The sequence below is a fragment of the Cyphellophora attinorum genome (assembly GCF_001299255.1).
Source record: "Cyphellophora attinorum strain CBS 131958 chromosome Unknown Contig42, whole genome shotgun sequence".
Lineage (NCBI taxonomy): Eukaryota > Fungi > Ascomycota > Eurotiomycetes > Chaetothyriales > Cyphellophoraceae > Cyphellophora > Cyphellophora attinorum.
This window is the reverse complement of record NW_017253270.1, coordinates 167861-188282: the sequence shown is the minus strand read 5'-3', so window position 1 is coordinate 188282 and position 20422 is coordinate 167861. Positions and strand designations below refer to the sequence as shown.

Below are 20422 nucleotides of genomic sequence, written 5' to 3'. Positions count from 1 at the left end.
GTAGAGACTGGTGACTAGTCGTTCAGAGCGCCGCTTTTTAGGTCGGAAAAGCTAGCATCCGCTCGGACTTCAAGACGCCATCATATGAGCAGACACGCGAGGGATGCAGAGCACTTGGCATCCATGAATAACATTAACTTATGCGAGACGTTCAAACGCAACTAGCGTCATAGATGACGTGTGACGACGCGGGCCCGGCGTCGAGTCTTCTCGTAGGTGACCGTGGTGAACTAAGCCTTCTCATCCGTCTTCGGCACCCTCTCAACAGTAGCCTCCACCTTCTCAGTCATCAAGTCCTTTACGCCCTTCAGACAAGCAACAGCCACAATCGCAACGACGACAAAAGGGATAACGCTCGTCCACGCTAGTCGGTAAGCTCTCGCATAAGCCCAATGACTCGCATTCGTAGCTGCAGCAAGCACACCTGGCGTGGCACCAGGAATATCATTGAAGCCCATACCTGTTGCGAAAGCGCCCAGAAGAGCTTCAACGGAAGATTCTGGTAGACCTGCTTCGATAGCTGCAGACGACACTTTTTGGGCGTAGGTGCTTCCGAGCTTGTTGTTGATGATAACATCAAGGACCGCTGATCCAAATGCGCCGCCGATGGCACGGGCTGAGAAGGCGAGCCCTGTGGCTGTGGCCAGATGGGAGTGTGGCGCGGTGAACTGGACGCACGCCACGAGTAGGGTGAGTGGACCGGACTGGCCAAGACCGGAGAGGACGTTGAAGCCGTATTGGGCGTTCGACATTGATGGGGTGACGAGGGCGTAGCATATGCATCTGATTCAGTCAATACATGCTCTGGTCCAGGAGGGTAGAAGACTCACACTGCGAGGAAAACGACGAAGGTGAACACCAACGGCGACTTTAGGTCCTTGTACTTGGTCGCATAGAGTGTGATTGGGATCGAGGCGAACAAGGCGACGAGGTTATAGCTCAGCTGTCGGATCGAGATATCCCAGGCATTGTTCTCGAAGCCGAGATTGAGAACGATCTGGGGCGTGACACTGTTGACTGCAGAGTAGAAGAGCCAGCCCTCGACAGCGAAAGCGAAGACGGACAGTGCGAAGTTCGGCGAGCCTTTGAAGAAGGCATGCGTCACGATGCCATCTGATCGTCCCTTCCATTCTAAATGTGGTCAGCTTGGAACTGTCTGTGCTTGGGAACGACTCACCATAGAGACAGAATGCGATGAGGAAGACAAAGCCGACGACCAGAGGTGCCACGACATGTGCGTTCGACCAATCGTAGGCCCCGCCAGCCCAGTCGAGAGCGAGGAGGAGCATCGTAGCTGCGATGATGAACATCGAGCTGCCGATAGGATCGCAAGCCCAAAGAACCTGCTTGACGGAAAGCTTGCCATAGTCGGAGCCTTGCTTGGGATGGTAGAACACAAGCAAACCAATGACAGTCGCAGCATGGAAAGCTGCCTGCATCCAGAAGATGCCTCTCCACCCGCCAGGATTGGAATTGGTGACACCACCTGCTCCAAGGCTGCCCACAAGACCTCCGACAGCTCCGCCAAGGAACGCAAAGCCGTTGGCGAGTGCACGATACTTGAGTGGGAGAACTTCGCTGGGTATAGCTTGAACGATGGCTATGCTGCTGAGGGTGACGCCGATGAGTATGCCACCTCCAATCAGCATAGTCATGCTGGTAGCCTTAGCTGAAACCACGGCGCCGATGAATGCAATGGCAGGAGGCACTGTGGCTAGCCATTTGCGGTCCAGCACATCACTTAGACGACCGACGATGGGCGATAGCACGCTTTGCATGAGCAGTGGTCCCTCTGTAAGACGTTAGTGCCGTTGACCTTGGAGGAAGCCGCCACTCACGGATAATCCAGCCAGCAATAGATGCGTCGCCAAGATCTCGAATGATGAACGCAATGACAGAACCAGCAGCCACCACCACGAAGACCTGTGCCATGACGGCGAAGCAGGTCACGAACACCACAATCCATGACCGCCAGCTCAAGTTGATGTGCTCGGCTTCATTGAGTTCTTGGACATGTTGAGCGGGAGCCTCGAACGCGTCTGGGTGTTCGTGAGTTGCGGGTATGCGCTCGACTGTGTCGGTGTGGCTCTCGTGCTTCTGCTCCATGATGTGTTGCTAGATGCCTAGACAATAGCAAAGGACTGTAGAGCTCGTGAGAGGTGAGGCCTGGCGACATGCACTCATATCTCTAGCCTTGAGTCAGGGATGTAGCCGTCTGTGCCTTTTGGCGCCGGACTTCGCCCAACTGCCCACATCGCTAGCCAGGGTCTCTGAGCAGATCAATTGGTGCGTCGAGCTTCGGAACCATACAGTCGTCGCTTTCAGTGGGGTTTCTCCAGAGGTCAGCAGCCCCAGGTTGACAGCTCATGCCTCTCGGCAGTTGATGAGATCGAGCTCAAGATTGCGGGGAAAACATGGAGATTGCCGAGGAATGCTTGACTCTGGCTAAGCTTGCAGGGTCCCTTTCTTCGCCACGTATTTTCTACCTTGGGTTGTACACATACTGTAGCTGGAAGTATATCTAGCGTCTTTCGGGAGCCCAGGAACCTTGTCGAACAGAAGGCGCGCCACATGAGAGTTCTGCAGCCTCGCTCCAAGTGTTCCTATTCGAGCTTTCCTCCCAGAGGACCCAGAAGATTCCCACAGATGCCCACGCATCTAGAATTGACTTATATCAAATTCACCAGCCTTTCTAGGTCCTGGCAGACTGCTCTTCCCCCGCTTCAAGAACTCACCGTATCCTTTCTTGCCCACCAGTCCGTCTCCATCACGATCCCACACCACCTCACCTCTCAGAATTGTGTACCTCGGCCAATTCTTTAGTTTTCTGCCCTCAAACGGCGTATAGTCTACATTGTGATGCAGCATTTCATTCGTCAATGTCAATCCCTCTGCGCCGCTCAGTTGTCCTTCTGGATACCAGATGACCAGGTCAGCATCGCTTACGCCTGGGAGAAGAGCGCCTTTTCGTGGGTATAACCCATACAGCTTTGCTGGATTTGCCGATGTCACTTCGACGAACTTCTGCATGGTGATCCTCGCCTCACTCATGACCAGGCTTAGGCGCGTTTCAATGCCTGGAATGCCGTTCGGAATGCCCTTGAAATGGCCTCTCGGATACTTCTCGGAGATGATGCTCTTCTTTCCTTTCTCAGTATCGTTGTACATGAACGGGCAATGGTCGCTACTGAGGACGGTGAAAGTGCCGTTCTGGAGACCCAGCCAGATACCGTCGTGATCCTCGGGGCCGTCTCGAGGTGGAGGAGAGCAGACGCATTTGGCGCCTTCGAAGCCATTGTCGCCTGGGTGAGCCATATCGGCTCTGGTCAGGAACAGGTACTGTGGACAGGTCTCGGCGTAGAGTGGAAGGCCGCGAGTCTGGGCTTCTCTGTAGATGTATATGGTCAGTCTGCACGTCATAGTCCAGGCTGAGTGCTCTTGGACAACTTACCTGATCACAGCTGCAGCCCTCGGACTGCTGACATGTACGATCAGCATCGGCGCATCGACTAGCTCTGCCAATGCCACTGCTCGTCCCGTCGCCTCCGTTTCCACGATTTGCGGTCTGCTCGTTGCATGATATACCGGATCGACCAAGCCTCGCTCTTCAAGCTTCCGAGTCATCCAGTTCAGCACATCACCATTCTCTGCATGTATCATCGTTGTGATCCCGTGACCTCGGCTCTCGCAAAGTACATCCAAGATCTCATCGTCGCGTAGCTGCAATGCCTCGTACGTCATGTAGATCTTCAGACTGCTGACACCCTCTTCGTTGATCAGTGGTCCGAATTCCTTCAACACAGCTGGCGATGGATTTCCGACCAGCATATGGAATCCATAGTCCGAATAGCAATTACCGCGGGCTCGGTCGTGACAGTCGCGAAGGACTTCGAGCAGGCTGGGCATAGACTTTGCCTGAGGTGCGAAGGCTACCACTGTGGTGGTGCCACCACAGATAGCCGAGCGCGTCCCTGTCTCGAATGTGTCCGACGACCGACCTCGACCACCGAAGAGGGGTGGCTCTTCGAGGTGAACATGTGTGTCGACGCCGCCAGGAGTAATGTAGGCGCCCCCAGCATCGATATGCTTGGTGGCAATGGACGGTGAAAGCAGACCGGGAGGCGCCAGAAGAGCGATCTTTCCATCTCTGATTCCAATGTCTAATGGAGCAGTGTCTGAGGCTGTGACCAGAATGCCGCCTGTCACGAGGAGATCTAGCTTGTCCATCGTGTGATCTAGGGAGCTTCTTAGTCTCTGTCAGTACTTCGACAGCTATGCTGGCGTATGTGGGCTTCGTAGTCTGAGTCCGGGTCTCAGCTTGCTGCAAGTACCTCCCCAGGAGAGCCCAGCTTCGATGAGATTTCCCCAGGTCCCAATATGTAAGTCCAAGGAGTACGTCTAGCCTAAGAGTACTCATCTTTCGTCGAGCGAGGGCCGGGACATCACCGAACTGATAAGGGCAAAGGTCGACCGGTGAACGCGCAAGTCCGCTGAGATATACATGCTTGTCTCCCATATCGAACGGACTGAAAGCTTGACAGCTTCATTATGGCTATCTGTGATTCATCAGAGAGCGTACATGTCCATTTGGAACGCAGTGCTCGCAAGACCTACTGTGCACTCTCGCTCATACGGGGACAATGGGATGATATTCTAGGTCCAGCTGTCGATGACCTCCGCGTTGGTGGAGAAGCGCGCCAAGCAATGTTTAGCAATGACGATGAGTAAGATTGTCTTTTGAGCTTCGTCCTCTGCTGCCGCACCTGATCGAGGGCGATGTTCAGTGTTGCAAACTCTTTCACGCTGTCGTTGATTGTGACCGTCGCAATCCGGGCTAGCTGGTCCGAGCCAAGCTGTGCACAGCTGCTCGTATGAGCTTGGCGTCGCGTTCCTAACGCGACCAGTAACAGGTAAGGCACACTGTTGGTCAGCACTAGATGGATAACCATAGGACTGCCACAGTCTCATGAATATAGCTCGAGGGCGTTTGGGTCGCTCATCTTATCACAGCAGAGAGCGAAACCACGTTCAAGCCGAATAGCACGGAGCAAAAGCTTTGCACAGTGCCAATCTTCGTATCTGTCAATATGCCAGATCCCAAATTCCCTCGCCATGCGCCTGTCGATAGGCCGTACTATAACTTAGGGACGTACGCTCGCACCAACACGACGCAAGGCGCTGAAGCCAAAGTATGGTTCGATCGCGGACTTCGTTGGGTGTACGCGTTCAACCATGAAGCGGCCATCGAATGCTTCGAGGCAGCTATCGCGTACGATGATGATTTTGCTTTGGCTCATTGGGGTGTGGCGTACTCGCTTGGTCCGAACTACAACAAGCCTTGGGGCTTCTTTGACGAAGATGAGCTGCAATCCACTATCGAGAGGACTCGTTCAGAGACACTGAAAGCCATGCGAGCCGTGGAGAAGTCGTCGTCACCTGTTGATAAGGCACTGGTTGATGCCCTGCAATATCGATACCAAGCAGACAAAGCTCCTTCGGATTGCTCAATTTGGAATGCAGACTTCGCAGAAGCCATGAGGAAAGCGTACGCCGCACACGGGGATGACTTAGACGTTACAGCGCTGTTTGCTGACTCACTCATGAATCTTACTCCGTGGGATCTGTGGGACTTGCGCAGTGGTCAGCCGAAAGACGGTGCAAAGACCTTCGAGGCGAAGGAAGTCCTTGAGAAGGCATTCAAGCAGCCAGGAGGACTAGAGCATCCTGGATTGCTGCATCTATATATCCATCTGATGGAACAATCGCCGAACCCGGGTGATGCGCTACCGATTGCCAACAGGCTCCGAGGCTTGCTGCCCGACGCTGGGCACCTCAACCATATGCCAACCCACCTGGACATTCTCTGTGGTGACTATGCCAAAGCTGCGCAGTGGAACACCACCGCGATTGAGGCCGACAACAAGTACTTGGCGAGTGTCGGGCCGCTCAACTTCTATTCGTTGTATCGGTGTCACGACTACCATTTCAAAATCTATGCTGCCATGTTCGCCGGTCAGTACCAGGTGGCTATCAAGACAGTCACTGAAATGGAGGAAACCATGCCTGACGACTTGATGCGTATCAAGTCACCGCCCATGGCTGATTGGATGGAGAGCGCTCTATCATTCCGCTACCATGTTTTTGTTCGGTTTGGAAAGTGGCAAGAAGTGATCGATTGGAAGTTGCCGAGTGATCCCGATTTATACTGCTTCACGACTGCGATCGCGCAGTACGCCAAGGGTATTGCGTACGCTGCAACAGGCCAGATAGATCAGGCGGCCGAGCAGCGTAAGAAATTCCGGCAAGCTGCTGCCAGTATTCCAGAATCCCGCATGCTTTTCAACAACAAGTGCAAAGACTTGTGCCACATCGCGGCAGCCATGCTTGATGGTGAAATCGAATATCGCAAAAACAATTTTGAGGAAGCTTTCAGCTATCTTCGGCAGGCTATTGAGTACGATGACACTTTACCGTATGACGAGCCTTGGGGGTGGATGCAGCCCACGAGGCACGCCTATGGCGCATTGCTTTTGGAGCAGGGCCGAGCAGAAGAGGCAGCGGCCGTGTACAAGGCTGATTTGGGCTACGATGAGACCCTACCGAGAGCGTTGCAGCATCCCAACAACGTCTGGTCGCTTCATGGCCTCTCCGAATGCCTGACTAGATTGGGCAAGGAGACCGAGTTGAAGACACTCAAGCCAAAGCTGGATGCAGCGCTGGCAGTGACGGATGTGTCGATCAAGTCGTCGTGTTTCTGTCGACTTCACGTGCCTGAGGCGGCTTATGATTGAACCACTGGGCACGAAAGGATCCGCAAAGGCAACAATTAGCCGACTGCCTGGGAGACTGGAGACTGCCTGATTTTGCCCGATGATTGCCTTGCCTGGTCTTGGCGTGTAACAATCCCTAGCAACAAACAACGTGCTGCCTATGCAACAGCTCGAGGTTTTTTGGTCATTGTCACTTGCCATCGTCTCGTCCGAGCGTGAGCGATTCACGTGTGCTGGACTACGCCGGGCATAAATTCATAAGACCAAGCACTTCTGATCTTCATTCTTCATCTTCGCAGCTCAACGCCAGTCGCAATACAACCGCAAACAGTCGGACCGATATTCAGGTCACGACCTGAACATAATTGTTCCGCCGACAACGACCTCGCGCACCTACGTGGCTACGTACACGACCATGGCTTCCTCCGACGATGACGCCGCGCTAGCGATCGAAACAAACCTCCACAAAGAAGTGATGCCCATCCTGCGGAATTGCGGAAAATGATTCTCAAAGAAGTCGCTCGCGAGCTGAACCTCAGTGAAGCGTCCTTTCATCGCAGCAACGATGACCATTTCTTCTACCACCCTGTTGAGGTCATTGCCCTTATCGAAAGTCAACCTGAGGTCGCGACTGGATCGAAATTATTGAATGGAGCCCCGCAGACGAATACTATGGTGAAGTGCCAAAGGAAGACGACTGGCTAGACGACTTTCACGGCACTGTCGAGCACCAACGTTGCCTCCAGTCGCTTCAAGTGTCTTTGTGGTCGCGCCTCCAGGATGCGGGTGTCGAGACTGCTGATCCTGGCGCATGGAAGGATGCATTCGCGATCGGGGAGCACAGTGCAGTCTTTGCAGTACTACTTACCATGCTATCAAACCTCAAGTACCTTGAACTGGAGGACGCTGCACTTACATACTGCGAATGGCTTGATCCTGTCTGGAAGCGCGCCCGCTCTAATTTGGAAGTGCTTGGGAAACTCGAATCAGTGGGCGTCTTTCATGATGACAGTGAATACGCAGAGCATCCGGAGCTCCTCAACTACCTCTGCCTCGTGCCTTCGCTCAAGCGATTCAAGAGCTGGATGTTCGGAGACTTCGATTGCAAGGCACCAGAGCGCGTGGAAGGTTGTACGTCAAATCTAGAGTTCGTCGAAATGGGCTATTGCTGCAATGGTCCCGAAGCCATGCAAACACTGCTTAAGCCAATGGTCAAACTCAAGCGTCTGGATTTGATGAACTATGATCACGAATGGATTCATTCTGGCGTCGAAACTCTGAAGGAGTACCGCGAAAAGATCCAACAGCTTTGTGGGCCAATGTGGGAGGAGAGAGGTATGAAATGGAAAGTGGGTGTCTTCAACAACGGCTTCGAAGCCTGCTGTGGCGCGTCATTTTCCGGCGAGCACGGCATGATGATCAGATCTGCAGAACTTGCGCACGAGCTCGATCAAATGGACGACAAGCGACCTGTTAAGACTCGAATGACTGAGCAGCGGGCGCCACTTTTCGCGATTGACCAAGGAACTGTCACAACGATAGTCAACTATGTCGGCGTTGCTCCGCATACCACAGGCTGAGATGCAAAACGACCGTTGAAAAAGCTGCGCCACGAACATACAACGGTTCCCACATTTGACCATAACGATGTCCAAAGGTTCTCCACCTGCCGATTGGCCGTCTGATGGCCTGGAATGGGACGATGTACCGCACATCATCGAAGACATGTCCTGTTTGCGTTGCTCCACAGAACGTAGCACGATGCAAGTCCGAGGGCGGCTCCCCTGAGCGAACCGAGAGCAAATTACATACGGGACATGTCATCGGACCGGAAGGGCATGACGGGTACGAAATTGTAGCACGTCTATCCTCCTGTCGCGGGACGATGCTATGCAGCTAGCGAACCACGAGCAATCGGTGCGTTTTGCAGAGCTATTCTCAAGTTCTAATAACGACAAATCTAACAACAACGTCAATTACAAATGTGTACTTCTTCTCTCATGCACTCATAACTCCCGCTTCTTCAACTTGTCGGCCGCAGCCGCGCCATCCTCGCCCTCGCCATTGCCCACGCGACTGATCTTGAATCCACCAGGCACCATGACCTGGAACACGCCCTCGGGATCATATTTGGCAGCGACAGCCTTCATCTTCTTGACATTCTCCTCGCCGTAGCTCGCTAACGGGACTTGTGCTTTGTACGCATAGTCCAGGTAGATGAAGGGGTTGCTGGCGTTCTTGGATTCAGCGAAGGAGTCGAGCTCGTCGATGAAGTTCATGCCCCACGTATGGAACTGCTCGTCAAGGGACTCTTCTGTCCAGGCGAGGTACGTCTGCCAGACTGTGAAGCTGTGTCAGGAACACTGTGTGGAAGACGGTGAATGAGCAGACTTACGGATCAGATTGTCGTCAAAGCGTTCGAGGCCAAGCATGTTGCCACCCTTCTCGACGCTGTGTTCGGAGAAGAACGACGGGATGGGCTGGAACATGGTCTGAATGGTCCAGTTGCCTGCGATGTCTGCGGCCTGGATTGTCTCGAGGTATTCGTGATGCATGCGAATAGCTTCCTCCATTACTTCGAGGTTGTTCTTGAAGGTGATGGTGTAGAAGTTGTCGCTGTGGTGCAGTGTTAGCAAGAGTGTATTGCGTCAGTGAAACGGCACAAGTCCACATACCGGTAGCCGGGTGTCTGCTCGAGCTCGACGGTGAGATCAGTCATATTGGTGATTCTTGTAGAATCAGACGTGTTGTCAGGGATGGCAAGAAACTCATCGAAGATTGCCGGTCGGGGAACGGGCTTCGTGTAGTCGTATGCAGAGATGATGATGTTTGCATCAGACTCCGTGTTGTACTGCCAGATGCTGATGGCGCTGGCGTAGCGATCATTCGTGACCTCTTCGCCGAAGTTGTACATGGCCTCGATCTGTGCTTGAGTTGTGTCGTTGGAATAGGTGACGACGCCACCCCAGAGGTCGATGCCATCCAGTGTAGCCATATCCAGTCTTGTGACAACGCCGAAGTTGCCTGAGCCACCTTTCAATGCTTGCCACAGGTCTGGATTGTTGTCCTTGTCTGCTTCGACGATCTCGCCGGATGCTAGCACAACCTGAACCATGTCAGTAATTATCTGTAGGAACAACAGACAGTCATACCTCAAATCGAATCACGTTATCACAGACGAAGCCTTCACGCGAGCCATAGAAAGAGTTGCCGCCGCCTGTGGCCAGTCCAGCAACACCCACGGTCGCCGCACGGCCGCCAGGGACAGCGACACCCAAGGCATCCAGTGTCTTGTATACACCGCCCCATCTTGCGCCTGGTTGGATCGAGGCGGTAGCATTCTCGGGGTTGTATGTGGTTGAGTTCATGTAAGCAAGGTCAAGTGTGACACCATCCTCGATGTTGGCGGCACCAGCCCAGGTCTGATGGCCACCTGATCGGATAGCAAACTGGCACAACTCGGTCTTGTTCGCTTCTACCAAGGTGGTGACAACTTTGGCAACCTCTCCTGCATCGTGTGGTTGTACGAAACACTTTGGGCTCAGACGAGCTTCGAGAGACCAATGCCCGTCAACAGCATCTTGGTAGAGTGCATCATCGGGGAAGAGCACCCGTTCTCCCAGGCCGGCATCGACGAGGGCTTGGCACTATCGGGATTAGTACTCCTGTCCGTTTTGGATGTTGAGGTCTTACGCAATGCGTCGAGGAGCTTGGGGCGTCGCTCGAAGTACACTCGGCATATGCTGTAAGAACTAGAAGCGCTGAGAGCGCTTGAATAGTGACGAGTCCCATCTTGGTTCAAGTGTGTCCTGTACCTGCAGCTGCTGAACGTTTCACCTTGAGGTATCGAAGAAGCTAAGAAGAAAAAGCGATCCTATAAACACCGCTCTCAACACGGCTATGCCTCTGTATCGATCCCAGTGTTGACTTACGTAGTTAGTCTATGTCGATCCTCGACTTGTACCTTGGCGGTGAAGCATAGAATTCCTCAATCTCGGCTATGACCTTTGCTCCATGTTGCGAAATCCTGATGGTATGCGCCAATATGGGCCGATGATCTCCAAGCCACCATCGCAAGACCGCAATGGACCCATCTGATGTCTTCATCGTGCAGAGTCTGTAGTCTTCATGAGGGACTACGCGACACGTTGCAAGCACCGTGTGAGCTGAGTTGACAAAAGCAGGATACCTTACATGGAGGAATCCCCGCAATCAGCAGCATCCGGTACATACCTAGGAGCTGCTTTCGCGGCCGTCCATCAGCCTCCAGGTTGATGATCGACAGAACGGGCACATCCATGGGCTTTTCCTGACAAGCGGCGAAGCTAGGTCTGGCACCGCCATTTTCAGCAATGCAAGTACCGAAACGGCGACAAGGATATGGGCCCACGAATTCAACTGCCTTCGGAGAACAAATTCCACTACACTGACGACCAAGGGAGAAGTACAACGTCCTACGAGTCAGCACCAACAACGTTGAGTTCCAAAGAGCCGGAAGCGGGTCGTAGAGTAGGAGCTTGACGATCGTTACGAGACAACAGCGAGCAGGAAAGGAAAGGGGCGGCAGTTGTAGCGGCCCCGGGGGTCTTGGCAACGTCTGACAGCGGGGCTTTGGCCGTCGGTCTTGGCTTCGTCTCCATACTTTAAAAGAACTTCTGGTTAGGACACCTCCACCAAACATCATCTGTGACCAGGACTATCCATGTATTCAAACATCGGCCCTTCACGCTACGGCCCGCGCATCTTCAGGCAATGATGCTGTGCTGCCCACGACTGCCGACGATGTGCACTGTCCTCACTCACACAAATCGGGGTCCTGAGCTTGATCAGCTTCGAACAGCTCCCGGAGAATGCGCAGGACCAGGGTTTGTCACTTCTACTTATTCCGTCATGCACGAACTGTTTGAACCGTCCAGTGGATGTTGAGGCGCCATTTCAGAGGAGTTCTTCCTGAGCCCTAAAACACCCTTTGAGTTGCGTTGGGCACGAGATTCGAGCACTGTCAACCTCTGTTCGGGCTTCGCGAAATCATGGTCGGGTCTTCGTGCAAGACACGTTTCCAAGAGTGGGACAAGCCGACTAACATCAGTAGTCAGCACATAGACTCTCGACAGTCGTCGTTTGTGCAAGCAAAGTGTGCAAATTTCGACTTCATGAGCTCCAGCAGACAAGCGTCTTGTTCGAAGAGCGGGACTCTGTCATTGATTAAACGTTTGCAACTGGAAGACCCGCTTTCTTGCCCACCTGGACCCGTAAGCTGGGTCACGGAGTATTCCTGGGCCCGCTGTGCACGGAGTTCTCCCGAAGAGGACGTATGCGTTGATCTTCCGGCTAGTTTCGAACCAGCTCAACGGCGTGCTTGCATACTAGTCTATCAAGACCCTACGCTCATTCGCTGACGGCAACGGATTGCTCGCAAGCGTGCACGGCTATGATCACCGACCTATGGGCTTGCGTCTTGCCCCACTCAGGTACAGTTCGACCCGAGTGCAGATCGCTGCATCGCCGTCGCAAAGCCTTGGAGTTCTCCAGTTGGGCCTTCGGCATGCTGAACATCGTGAGTCTCAAATACTGTCAAGGCTGGACGACTCGGGGGCACCGTGATCGTGAGCCTCCCAGCTTTTCTTCTTGGATGCTTTCAACGCTGGTCGAGGAAAAGCATCTTGCGATTCGAGCTGTCTTGAAGATTGATTTAGGCCTCGTGCAAAGCCATTTCGACTGTCAACGATGTCTATGACCAATGGTGTCCTCACGGCACTTCCAGCCCCTGAGGGCTACGTTGTCGACTTCGAGAACCCAAACCAGGTTGGCCACGTCGCTGGGTACTGGGTTACAGGAGTTGGGCTGGCAATCGCTACAACATTCTTGTGTATGAGGCTGTACACGCGTATATTCATCTCACGGAACTTCAGTATCGAAGATGGTATGATCGAGCTTGTCAATTTTCGATGCCCTTTACTAACGCTCCCTCGCAGTGGCTGTCATACTGTCATTTGTTCGTTGAAGCCCGCCTGCCACCATTTGGGGATCCTGACAAGAACATAGGCTTTCGGCACCGTCACGCAAGGCATTCTGCTAGGTAATGCTGTTTGACCATTAGAAAGGCCTCAACTAACACGCTCAGATAACTGGATCACTAAGACCGCGGGTGTCCATGCCTGGGAGATGTAAGGCTCCAAAGTCATTCAGCAAGTCTGCTGGCAGACGACACATGAAGCTCACTGAGGAACCTAGGCCGTTCGAGCGCTATCAAGACTTCACACTGGTGAGTTACCATGACGGCCAAACGGTGATTCCTTCCATGTACTGAATGCTTTATGCAGTTGATCATGGTCGCGTCCATCTGCTACGTCCCATGCCTTGGGTTTGCAAAGCTATCGATCCTGATCTTATACCACCGGCTTTCGAAGCTGAAGTGGTTCAAAATCTGCACATACATTGTGATGTCCATTGTGGCCAGCTACTCCATTGGCATTGTGCTTGCGTTGATCTTTCCCTGCCAGCCAATCGCGATGAACTGGGACCTCAGCATTACGGAGGGCAAGTGCATCGACAAAGCGGCTATTTACCTGGCTACCGCAGCAGTCAATGTCATGTAAGTCTCCCGCAGCATGATGTGACTCTATAATCTCTTGAGTGCATCCTTCGTACTCAGCCGAACGAGTCGGTGGAACATTGGGTGGCACATCAGCCTCCGTCCCAAGACCGGCCAAGCTGACCTTGTACAGCACGGACTTCATCATCCTAGCTCTACCGATCCCAGTTGTGCTTCGTCTGCAAATGAAGCGGACCAAGAAGATAGCCGTGATTGGGCTCTTCATGGTTGGATCCGCCACATTCATCACATCAATCGTACGTCCTGGTCCTGTTCCTGGCAGACCACCTGCTAATCAGCATACTACAGGTTCGCCTGGTCTATATGGTTCCTATGGTAAAGAACTTCGATCAAACCAGTACGTATGCCCGCTTCCCCCAGTCCATCCTTCCTCCTATCCAGGGACCCGCAAGCATTGCTTACACCTAGACCACAGGAGTCGTCTCAGTCCCCTGCGTCTGGATCAATGTCGAAGCCAACCTCGCCATCCTCGCCATTTCCCTACCCACCCTCCGTACCTTCCTACGCCACTTCTTCCCATCTATCTTTGACGATAGCCAAGCACCCGGCTACAGTGGCGGCTCGGGTCTCAAGAACTACTACAACAAACGTCGCGGCCCAGGTGGCTCTGTGTCCAAGCATGGCCGCAGTGGTACCTTTGACGGCTCGACTCACGTCGGTACACACAATCGCAGCATTGTTGGGCGCTATGGGCGGATGGGGTCTGGCTCGAAGACCTATGATGACGACGATGACACGAAGCAGTTCGGCTCTTCTGTGAATGAGCACCACCTCGATCATGAGCTCGAGACGAGGCATTTGAAGTCGTTGGACGGTGTGTATGACGGCAACCAGAGCCATCACGACGCCATTGCATATCCAGGCCGTCTTCAGGCTGCACGACGATACGAGAGCACAGGTGACTACAACAGCAATGTTCGTGGTGGAGGTCCGCCATCTACGGGCGTTCGACGTCACACGAGTCGCGCCAATGCCGATGTCGAGTCTGGGGAGACCGAGATTGCGGATGACGGCAGTGATAAAGCTATCTGGCAGACTAAGACTGTCACTGTCGAGCGGACTCGATGAGCAAGAGATAGGATGCGAATGGAGGGGCAATGAGTGCTAGGCACCCACAACTGTACAACACTAGGTCGCAAATGACTGTTCATATGAAAACAAATATAAATACATGGCGCACGACAGTGTCGTGCCCTGTCCATCTTCGGTCGCTTCACTCAGTCCCATCTTGACCGAGAACGCTTGTAGCATGCAGCACAGCTGAGGGAGAAGGATGGACTTCTTCAACTTAGGTGGGATGGCAGTATCATGAAGGCTTCTGTCAGGCCAGTTGACGTGGACTGTATAATCCCGACATCGGTTGACGTAAGCCCTAGCCGAGACCGGATGACTAGGTTTCTCGGATGTGAGTCGCGCATCGCCTGGAAAAGAGTCTTAGTCGAGTCCGGATGACCTATGGAAGGACCGGTCATTCTGCCAGGTGCACAGGAACATTTGAAGCCAAATGACCCGCTATATGATCGTTCCTGTATATGGTGTACGCGCTGAGAATCTGCTCACGAGCCTTAATGTGCGTTGAACCTGTACTCCTCATGCTGAGTATACACACACTCGGATCGCTGGACCCATTCCATGCCGCGCAACGAACAGTCAGTGGCCGCCTGGCAGTATCCACCGAAGCTGAAGCCCAAGCAAGTCGAGAGCGGTTCATCATAAGGAGTGAATAGGAGTCATGCTTTGGTGAATGATGGCTGGACAAAGAGACATAATAGACTCCAGCTATTGCAAAGCTGACTTGGTTGGTAGGAGTACTTTTCGGCGGTATCAGATTGGAGGAAGCAGTCCATCGTCAATGGTCTGGGTCGATCTCATGGACTTGTCGAGGGAGCATTCGGGCTGCTGCAGGTGCGGACTTGGCGTTCCACAGTCGCTAAGGTGTCGAATCACGACTTTCATTCCGCCCGGATCTCGGTTGAACACGACAAGGCTGAGCTGTGTTCGCCGCTTTTGTGATAGAGCTACCAATATGGCGAGTGCTTACCATGGAGACTTGGACCGAGATGGTATAGATGACGAGCTAGACGATAGGGCATAAGGCGCCAGACCTTGACCGGTCTGCCCGTTCGGACACTACCTGGATTGGGTTGTGCGATACCCATAGTCGTACGACCAGCGGTCAGGCATGTCGTATGCGAGCTCAGAGGAGATACCCACATCTACGGACGCGAGATGATCGAGTCAACTTGCAAGGAGCTGGCGATCGTTGTCGAACAACGAAGGATGATGACCTGAGGCAAGAGCCAACGATCCTATTGCAGTTGCCATGTATGAGAGAGCACAAATCGAGGAAGGCAGCGGCTCCCTTTGAGGATGAACTTGTCGTTCAGGGATCACTCCTGTAAGGGAAGACCGCATTTCGCATCCATCGAGCAGACCTTTGCAGTCCAAACGCCCTCATGGGATTTTTGCCGAGCACGGTAGGCTATGGATAGGTACATTGTACTTATGCCATCACCGTCCTTTTGGCCCCTCACGAAGTGTCAATGTCCATGCGCGGGTCTCCAGAGTGCACAGTTGGTAGTGAACTAGGCTATAAGCACTCATCAGCTCCGACGCGTTCTGAACCAACCTATTCTTAGGCGCCTGGTAAGTCGTCAATCAGCATCGGGTTCGCGGAACTACATCCTCCCGAGCACGTCTTGCGTGCTTGGGCAATGTCGTGTGCACTCCTATATGGCATATAGCATTCCCAGACCTCGTGCCCGTGAGCCTTCTGCTGTCGTACACTGGTGGACCGGTTGTACAGTGGTCGACATCCTTGGTACACAATATATGTGGGTCGAGTGAGGCGGAGGCCTTGGCTCCGGATCAACTTCTATTACATAAGCCAACTGGATAACATAAGCCACTGCCCAGGCGGCCCAAGTTCAATGTCCGCATCATTTTGCATCAACCAGCGACCTTACGGCATAAAATACTGTACAGACGCTCTCGCGCCCGATCGAGCGCTCGTGGGACATCCTATGGACCCGACAGCTTGTTGGAAAGTCCCAACAGCCGCATTGGCGAAGGAAGAGTGAAATTGCGACCGCTGACCAATCGGTCCAAGCTTCGCTCACCATGCCGACCACCATGATGGGACTCGTCACTGAGCGCATGCTGCAGCCAGAGCCAGAAGATCACTCAGTGGACGTTCACTCACGGTCAGAAAAGCGACAAATAACGAGAAATCGAACCAGCTACTCCTGCCAAACTTGTCGAAAACGGAAGGTGAAGTGCGACAAGGGCAGTCCAGTATGTGGCGGCTGCTTGAAGACGGGCGATGCTTGCATCTATGGCAAGCTGGATCAGTCTCCACCGCCGACTGGCCGGGCAGCCAGTTCAAAGCGACGCAACAGCGGCGTGTCGAACGACACGGGTACACCTACCCAGCCGAGGATTGGAGCAGCTCCTGGCAATGTGATCATTCACAGCCTTGAGCAGCAGCTCGCACGGTTGGCGGATGTCGTTGAGACGATGCGTCGTGAATCGTCGCGAGGAGCTGGGTTCAATGCACCGCCCAGTCCTGAGTCTTTGGAGTATCAGACGAGCAGTGACGACGGCAACAGAAGCCGCCAAGCATCGCTGGCAGCAGGTGCAGTCTCAGATGCACTGGTACAGAAGGCCGGTGAACTTAGTCAATCGCTCTCAAATCTTGACATCACATCTTCCACAGTCTCATACATCAGCAAGGGCAAGGAAAACTTCTGGAGCCACCTCGCAGCTGAGTTGCAACAGCTACAATACCTCATACGAGGACCTCCTACACTTCCAGCCGAAAAAAGCCTGACTGAGGCTATGGGCATCGAGCAGCATGAATGCAATGCACCAAGAGAGAAGCCAGATCCAGACGCAGTCATTGACGAATGTCTGGACATGCATACGTTTCAGCTACCTCCCGCCGATTCAGACAGCATTGACTGCTTGCCATGTCACGTCAAAACTGGTGACAAGTCTGCACTACTACTGCCTCGACGGATCAAGACCCTGCAAGATCACACAGATGAGGTGGATCTACTCACATCAGTACCGACTGAGGCGCAGAGCAATGTCTTGTTTCGAGCGTGGATGTCAGGAGTGTACCCAGCGCTTCCCGTCGTTCCTATGCGCATAACCTTCCTGCGCTACCAAAGATTCTGGAAGTGGAAAAGGGACCTCGAGGACGACGCAGACAATAATCATGAAAGTGCAGACATGTACATCATGCCTTTGCTATTCGCCATCTGGTATACAGGCGCACTATCGCTGTCAGCCAAAGCTTTCCAACGCCTGTTTCCAGATACCAGTCGAGCTGCATTATGCGCTGGGTACCACGACGAATGTGTACGAATGCTTACGCTGGTTTCATTCCCGGCTCACACCAACCCATACCTGCTTGCATCTCTTGTGATGCTGCAGTCGGTGCCATGCGCGGAAGAAGAGCCGCAACAAAGCAGCGCCTACGTCAATCTCATGGTCAGACTTGCACAATCAATGGGAATACATCGCGAACCAACGCTGAAAGAAGCAAATCCATTCGATGCTGAGACAAGGCGTCGTGTTTGGTGGCAGGTCGTTCAGCTAGACACATATTTGGCAGTGTCCAGTGGCTTTCCCACGCTGAGTAATGATGCAACCGCAGACGCCAGGCCTGTCAGCCAAGTCAAAGAGATGTTTATCGCATCCCGTGAAGAAGAGGCTCTCTTGAAGAACGAGAAGATCGAGCCGATCGACGATCCATTTGGTCAGTCTCTCTCCATCGGGTCAGTCGCAGCTTTGGTCATGCGCACGTACTCCTCGATTGCAATGGCGACACGGAAGATCGTGGCTATGCACATGCGAACCAAGCCAGTGGATATCAGAGACCTCAAAGAGATGAACGAGATCATTGCAGCTACCGAAGCTGAGGTGCGCGCCGTCATGAACAACATTCCCGCCAAAGGTGTGCCCGAGCTGGGCTTCATTCCTGCAGACACTTCATCACGCTTCCCAGCACAACTCGACTGCGACACAAGCCTGGAAAGCGAGCCCACCGATGCTGAGGTGACATTCTACACCGGTATCTTGACCGAGGACATGCCGCCGAACTTGGCTCGCTTCCACCGTCAACGCACCGCCGCCTTCCACAAGTGGGCACGAATTTACCTTTCAATGATGTGTGACAAGATGCACTGCATTGCATATGCACCATTCCTCAAGAACCTCAAATCGAAGCTCTGGGGTGGCGGCAGGCAATGCGCTTTGCACCACTGCAGCGCTTACTTCAGGAAGTTCCTCTCGCTTGCGAACGACCCATCCCTCGAGCCGTTTCGCTGGAACTGGCCTGGTACAGCACAGCCTATGCATGCCGCCATCATTCTACTAGTCGACCTCTATGAACGACCACGCAGCGTCGAGGCACCCCGTTCTCGCTCCCTGATAGATGAAGTGTTCTCTCTCTCTGCACCTGTCAATGGCATCGTCGGATGTTCTCTCGGCAACACCTCTCAACGACCGTTCCGTGAAGGTGGTGGGGATGCTTGGGAGATGCTCCGCAACCTTCGTGCTACTGCGTGGCGCAAAGCTGGCTTGGATCCCGATGTGCTCTGGACCGAAGAGCAACAAGTCCTGGTCGGACTAGCTCAACCGTTGACCATGGAGCAGAAGATCGCTCGAAGTATGCGTGAAGACACACTATACGACAACAGCACACCTGAAACAGGCGATTCGAGTATGATCAACAAAACACTCCAGGGGATGTTCTCAGAGATCTCGACGGGCAACCATGCTTTCCAAAATCCTGCCGATGGCGACGTGCCGCAAGGAACTTACCAAGCCTCACCCCAACATCCCATTCGCCTCCCTGGCCAGCAGCCCATGCCCTTCCCCCTGATCAAACGCAAAGCCGCCGCCGCCACCGGCAACAGCCAAAGTCTTTCAACGCAGCACGGCAACGGCGCGGCCGCACACATCGACGCTAACCGCTTCAACGACTCCTTACCCACAGAGCTACAAGACGAGAGCATGGGCTACCCGCGATGGCTAAATGAGAAAATCTCGAGTGATGGCGGTAACATCAAAATCCACCGCTCTAGCAATGGCAAACATTTGGGTTCCTCGTCCATGCCAGAGAATCAGAGCGTAGGAACGCCCGATAGCATTGATGGTCACACAGCCCCCATGATGGCGGCGTATCAACAACTTCAAGACACCACCACTGGGAACGGCTATGGCGGGCCTAACCATGTCCACGACGGTAACGGTGCGTCAGCACTACAGCCCAACGCCATATACGCCAACTACCCCGCCCCGCCCTTCCAATCCGCACCCACCGACTTTGCTGCCCCAGTCCCGGGCTGCACGAACCAGAACATCAACAACGACACCTCTCTTCACTTCTCTGCGCCGATGCAGCAGCAACAGCTCTACACCCAACAACAACCCAACAACATGCAGACTCAATTCATCCCACCGACTCTGACAACACAGCAAAGCACCGATCCAATGGACTTGTCCTTCGACTGGGAAGCCTGGGACGCGGTGTTCAACCAATACTCGGGGTATAGTGATTTCATGGATGATATTCCGAGCTGGCATCAATGATCATCGTGAACCGAAGAAAGGATGTCCCTCGAGGGCAGAATCTATAAAAAATAAAAATCTCAAGGCGCAGAATATTCATTGGACGGGGGTGCATTTGTCTGCAATGATCGGATTCTATTTATATGTGCTATGTACATGAGCTTGATTGAGCGTCCCTTGATGCATAAGACCTGGGTACGTAGGTATGGAATGCTGTTTTCGGCGTAACGCCCCAATTCAAAATTCTACGCGATCCATCACGTCTAGCCGTTTCCACCGTCCCGCTCTATGACCCTGCCTCTTCATAATGAAGTCTATCGAGACCTCGGTGCTAAGCAATCTAGGGCAACGTGATGGTGGTGATGACAGCCACTTTGTTCCGATAGTTCATGCTGATCCAACAGCGGGCGACGACAGGTGTCGTCGCGCGGTCTCCCCCGTCGTTGATTTCCGGCGA

At 53.4% G+C, this 20422-nt stretch overlaps 7 protein-coding genes across 7 annotated transcripts; 4 read left to right on the top strand and 3 right to left on the bottom strand.

Moving 5' to 3' along the window:
* Window positions 1-230: 230 nt before the first annotated feature.
* AB675_3799 (putative HC-toxin efflux carrier TOXA) lies at window positions 231-2106 on the bottom strand (the record flags this gene model as incomplete). The annotated part of the gene is made up of 4 exons (XM_018143881.1): window positions 231-783; window positions 831-1131; window positions 1178-1792; window positions 1839-2106. The coding sequence occupies 4 exons, from the start codon at window positions 2104-2106 to the stop codon at window positions 231-233; spliced, it is 1737 nt and encodes a 578-aa protein (XP_017995207.1).
* Window positions 2107-2658: 552 nt separating this feature from the next.
* AB675_3798 (Dihydropyrimidinase) lies at window positions 2659-4227 on the bottom strand (the record flags this gene model as incomplete). The annotated part of the gene is made up of 2 exons (XM_018143880.1): window positions 2659-3388; window positions 3452-4227. 2 exons carry the CDS (start codon window positions 4225-4227, stop codon window positions 2659-2661), a joined length of 1506 nt encoding a protein of 501 aa, XP_017995234.1.
* Window positions 4228-5087: 860 nt separating this feature from the next.
* Window positions 5088-6791, top strand: AB675_3797 (uncharacterized protein; the record flags this gene model as incomplete). The annotated part of the gene is made up of 1 exon (XM_018143879.1): window positions 5088-6791. The coding sequence occupies one exon, from the start codon at window positions 5088-5090 to the stop codon at window positions 6789-6791; it is 1704 nt and encodes a 567-aa protein (XP_017995216.1).
* A 480-nt stretch (window positions 6792-7271) lies between these two features.
* Window positions 7272-8350, top strand: AB675_3796 (uncharacterized protein; the record flags this gene model as incomplete). The annotated part of the gene is made up of 2 exons (XM_018143878.1): window positions 7272-7383; window positions 7434-8350. 2 exons carry the CDS (start codon window positions 7272-7274, stop codon window positions 8348-8350), a joined length of 1029 nt encoding a protein of 342 aa, XP_017995209.1.
* Window positions 8351-8776: 426 nt separating this feature from the next.
* Window positions 8777-10562, bottom strand: AB675_3795 (Bifunctional solanapyrone synthase; the record flags this gene model as incomplete). Its single annotated transcript, XM_018143877.1, has 5 exons — window positions 8777-9111; window positions 9166-9386; window positions 9446-9876; window positions 9923-10417; window positions 10464-10562. The coding sequence occupies 5 exons, from the start codon at window positions 10560-10562 to the stop codon at window positions 8777-8779; spliced, it is 1581 nt and encodes a 526-aa protein (XP_017995198.1).
* Window positions 10563-12497: 1935 nt separating this feature from the next.
* AB675_3794 (uncharacterized protein) lies at window positions 12498-14454 on the top strand (the record flags this gene model as incomplete). The annotated part of the gene is made up of 9 exons (XM_018143876.1): window positions 12498-12693; window positions 12746-12765; window positions 12816-12849; window positions 12895-12937; window positions 13005-13035; window positions 13094-13365; window positions 13499-13622; window positions 13675-13723; window positions 13802-14454. 9 exons carry the CDS (start codon window positions 12498-12500, stop codon window positions 14452-14454), a joined length of 1422 nt encoding a protein of 473 aa, XP_017995187.1.
* A 2052-nt stretch (window positions 14455-16506) lies between these two features.
* AB675_3793 (uncharacterized protein) lies at window positions 16507-19986 on the top strand (the record flags this gene model as incomplete). The annotated part of the gene is made up of 1 exon (XM_018143875.1): window positions 16507-19986. The coding sequence occupies one exon, from the start codon at window positions 16507-16509 to the stop codon at window positions 19984-19986; it is 3480 nt and encodes a 1159-aa protein (XP_017995224.1).
* Between the last annotated feature and the right edge of the window lie 436 nt (window positions 19987-20422).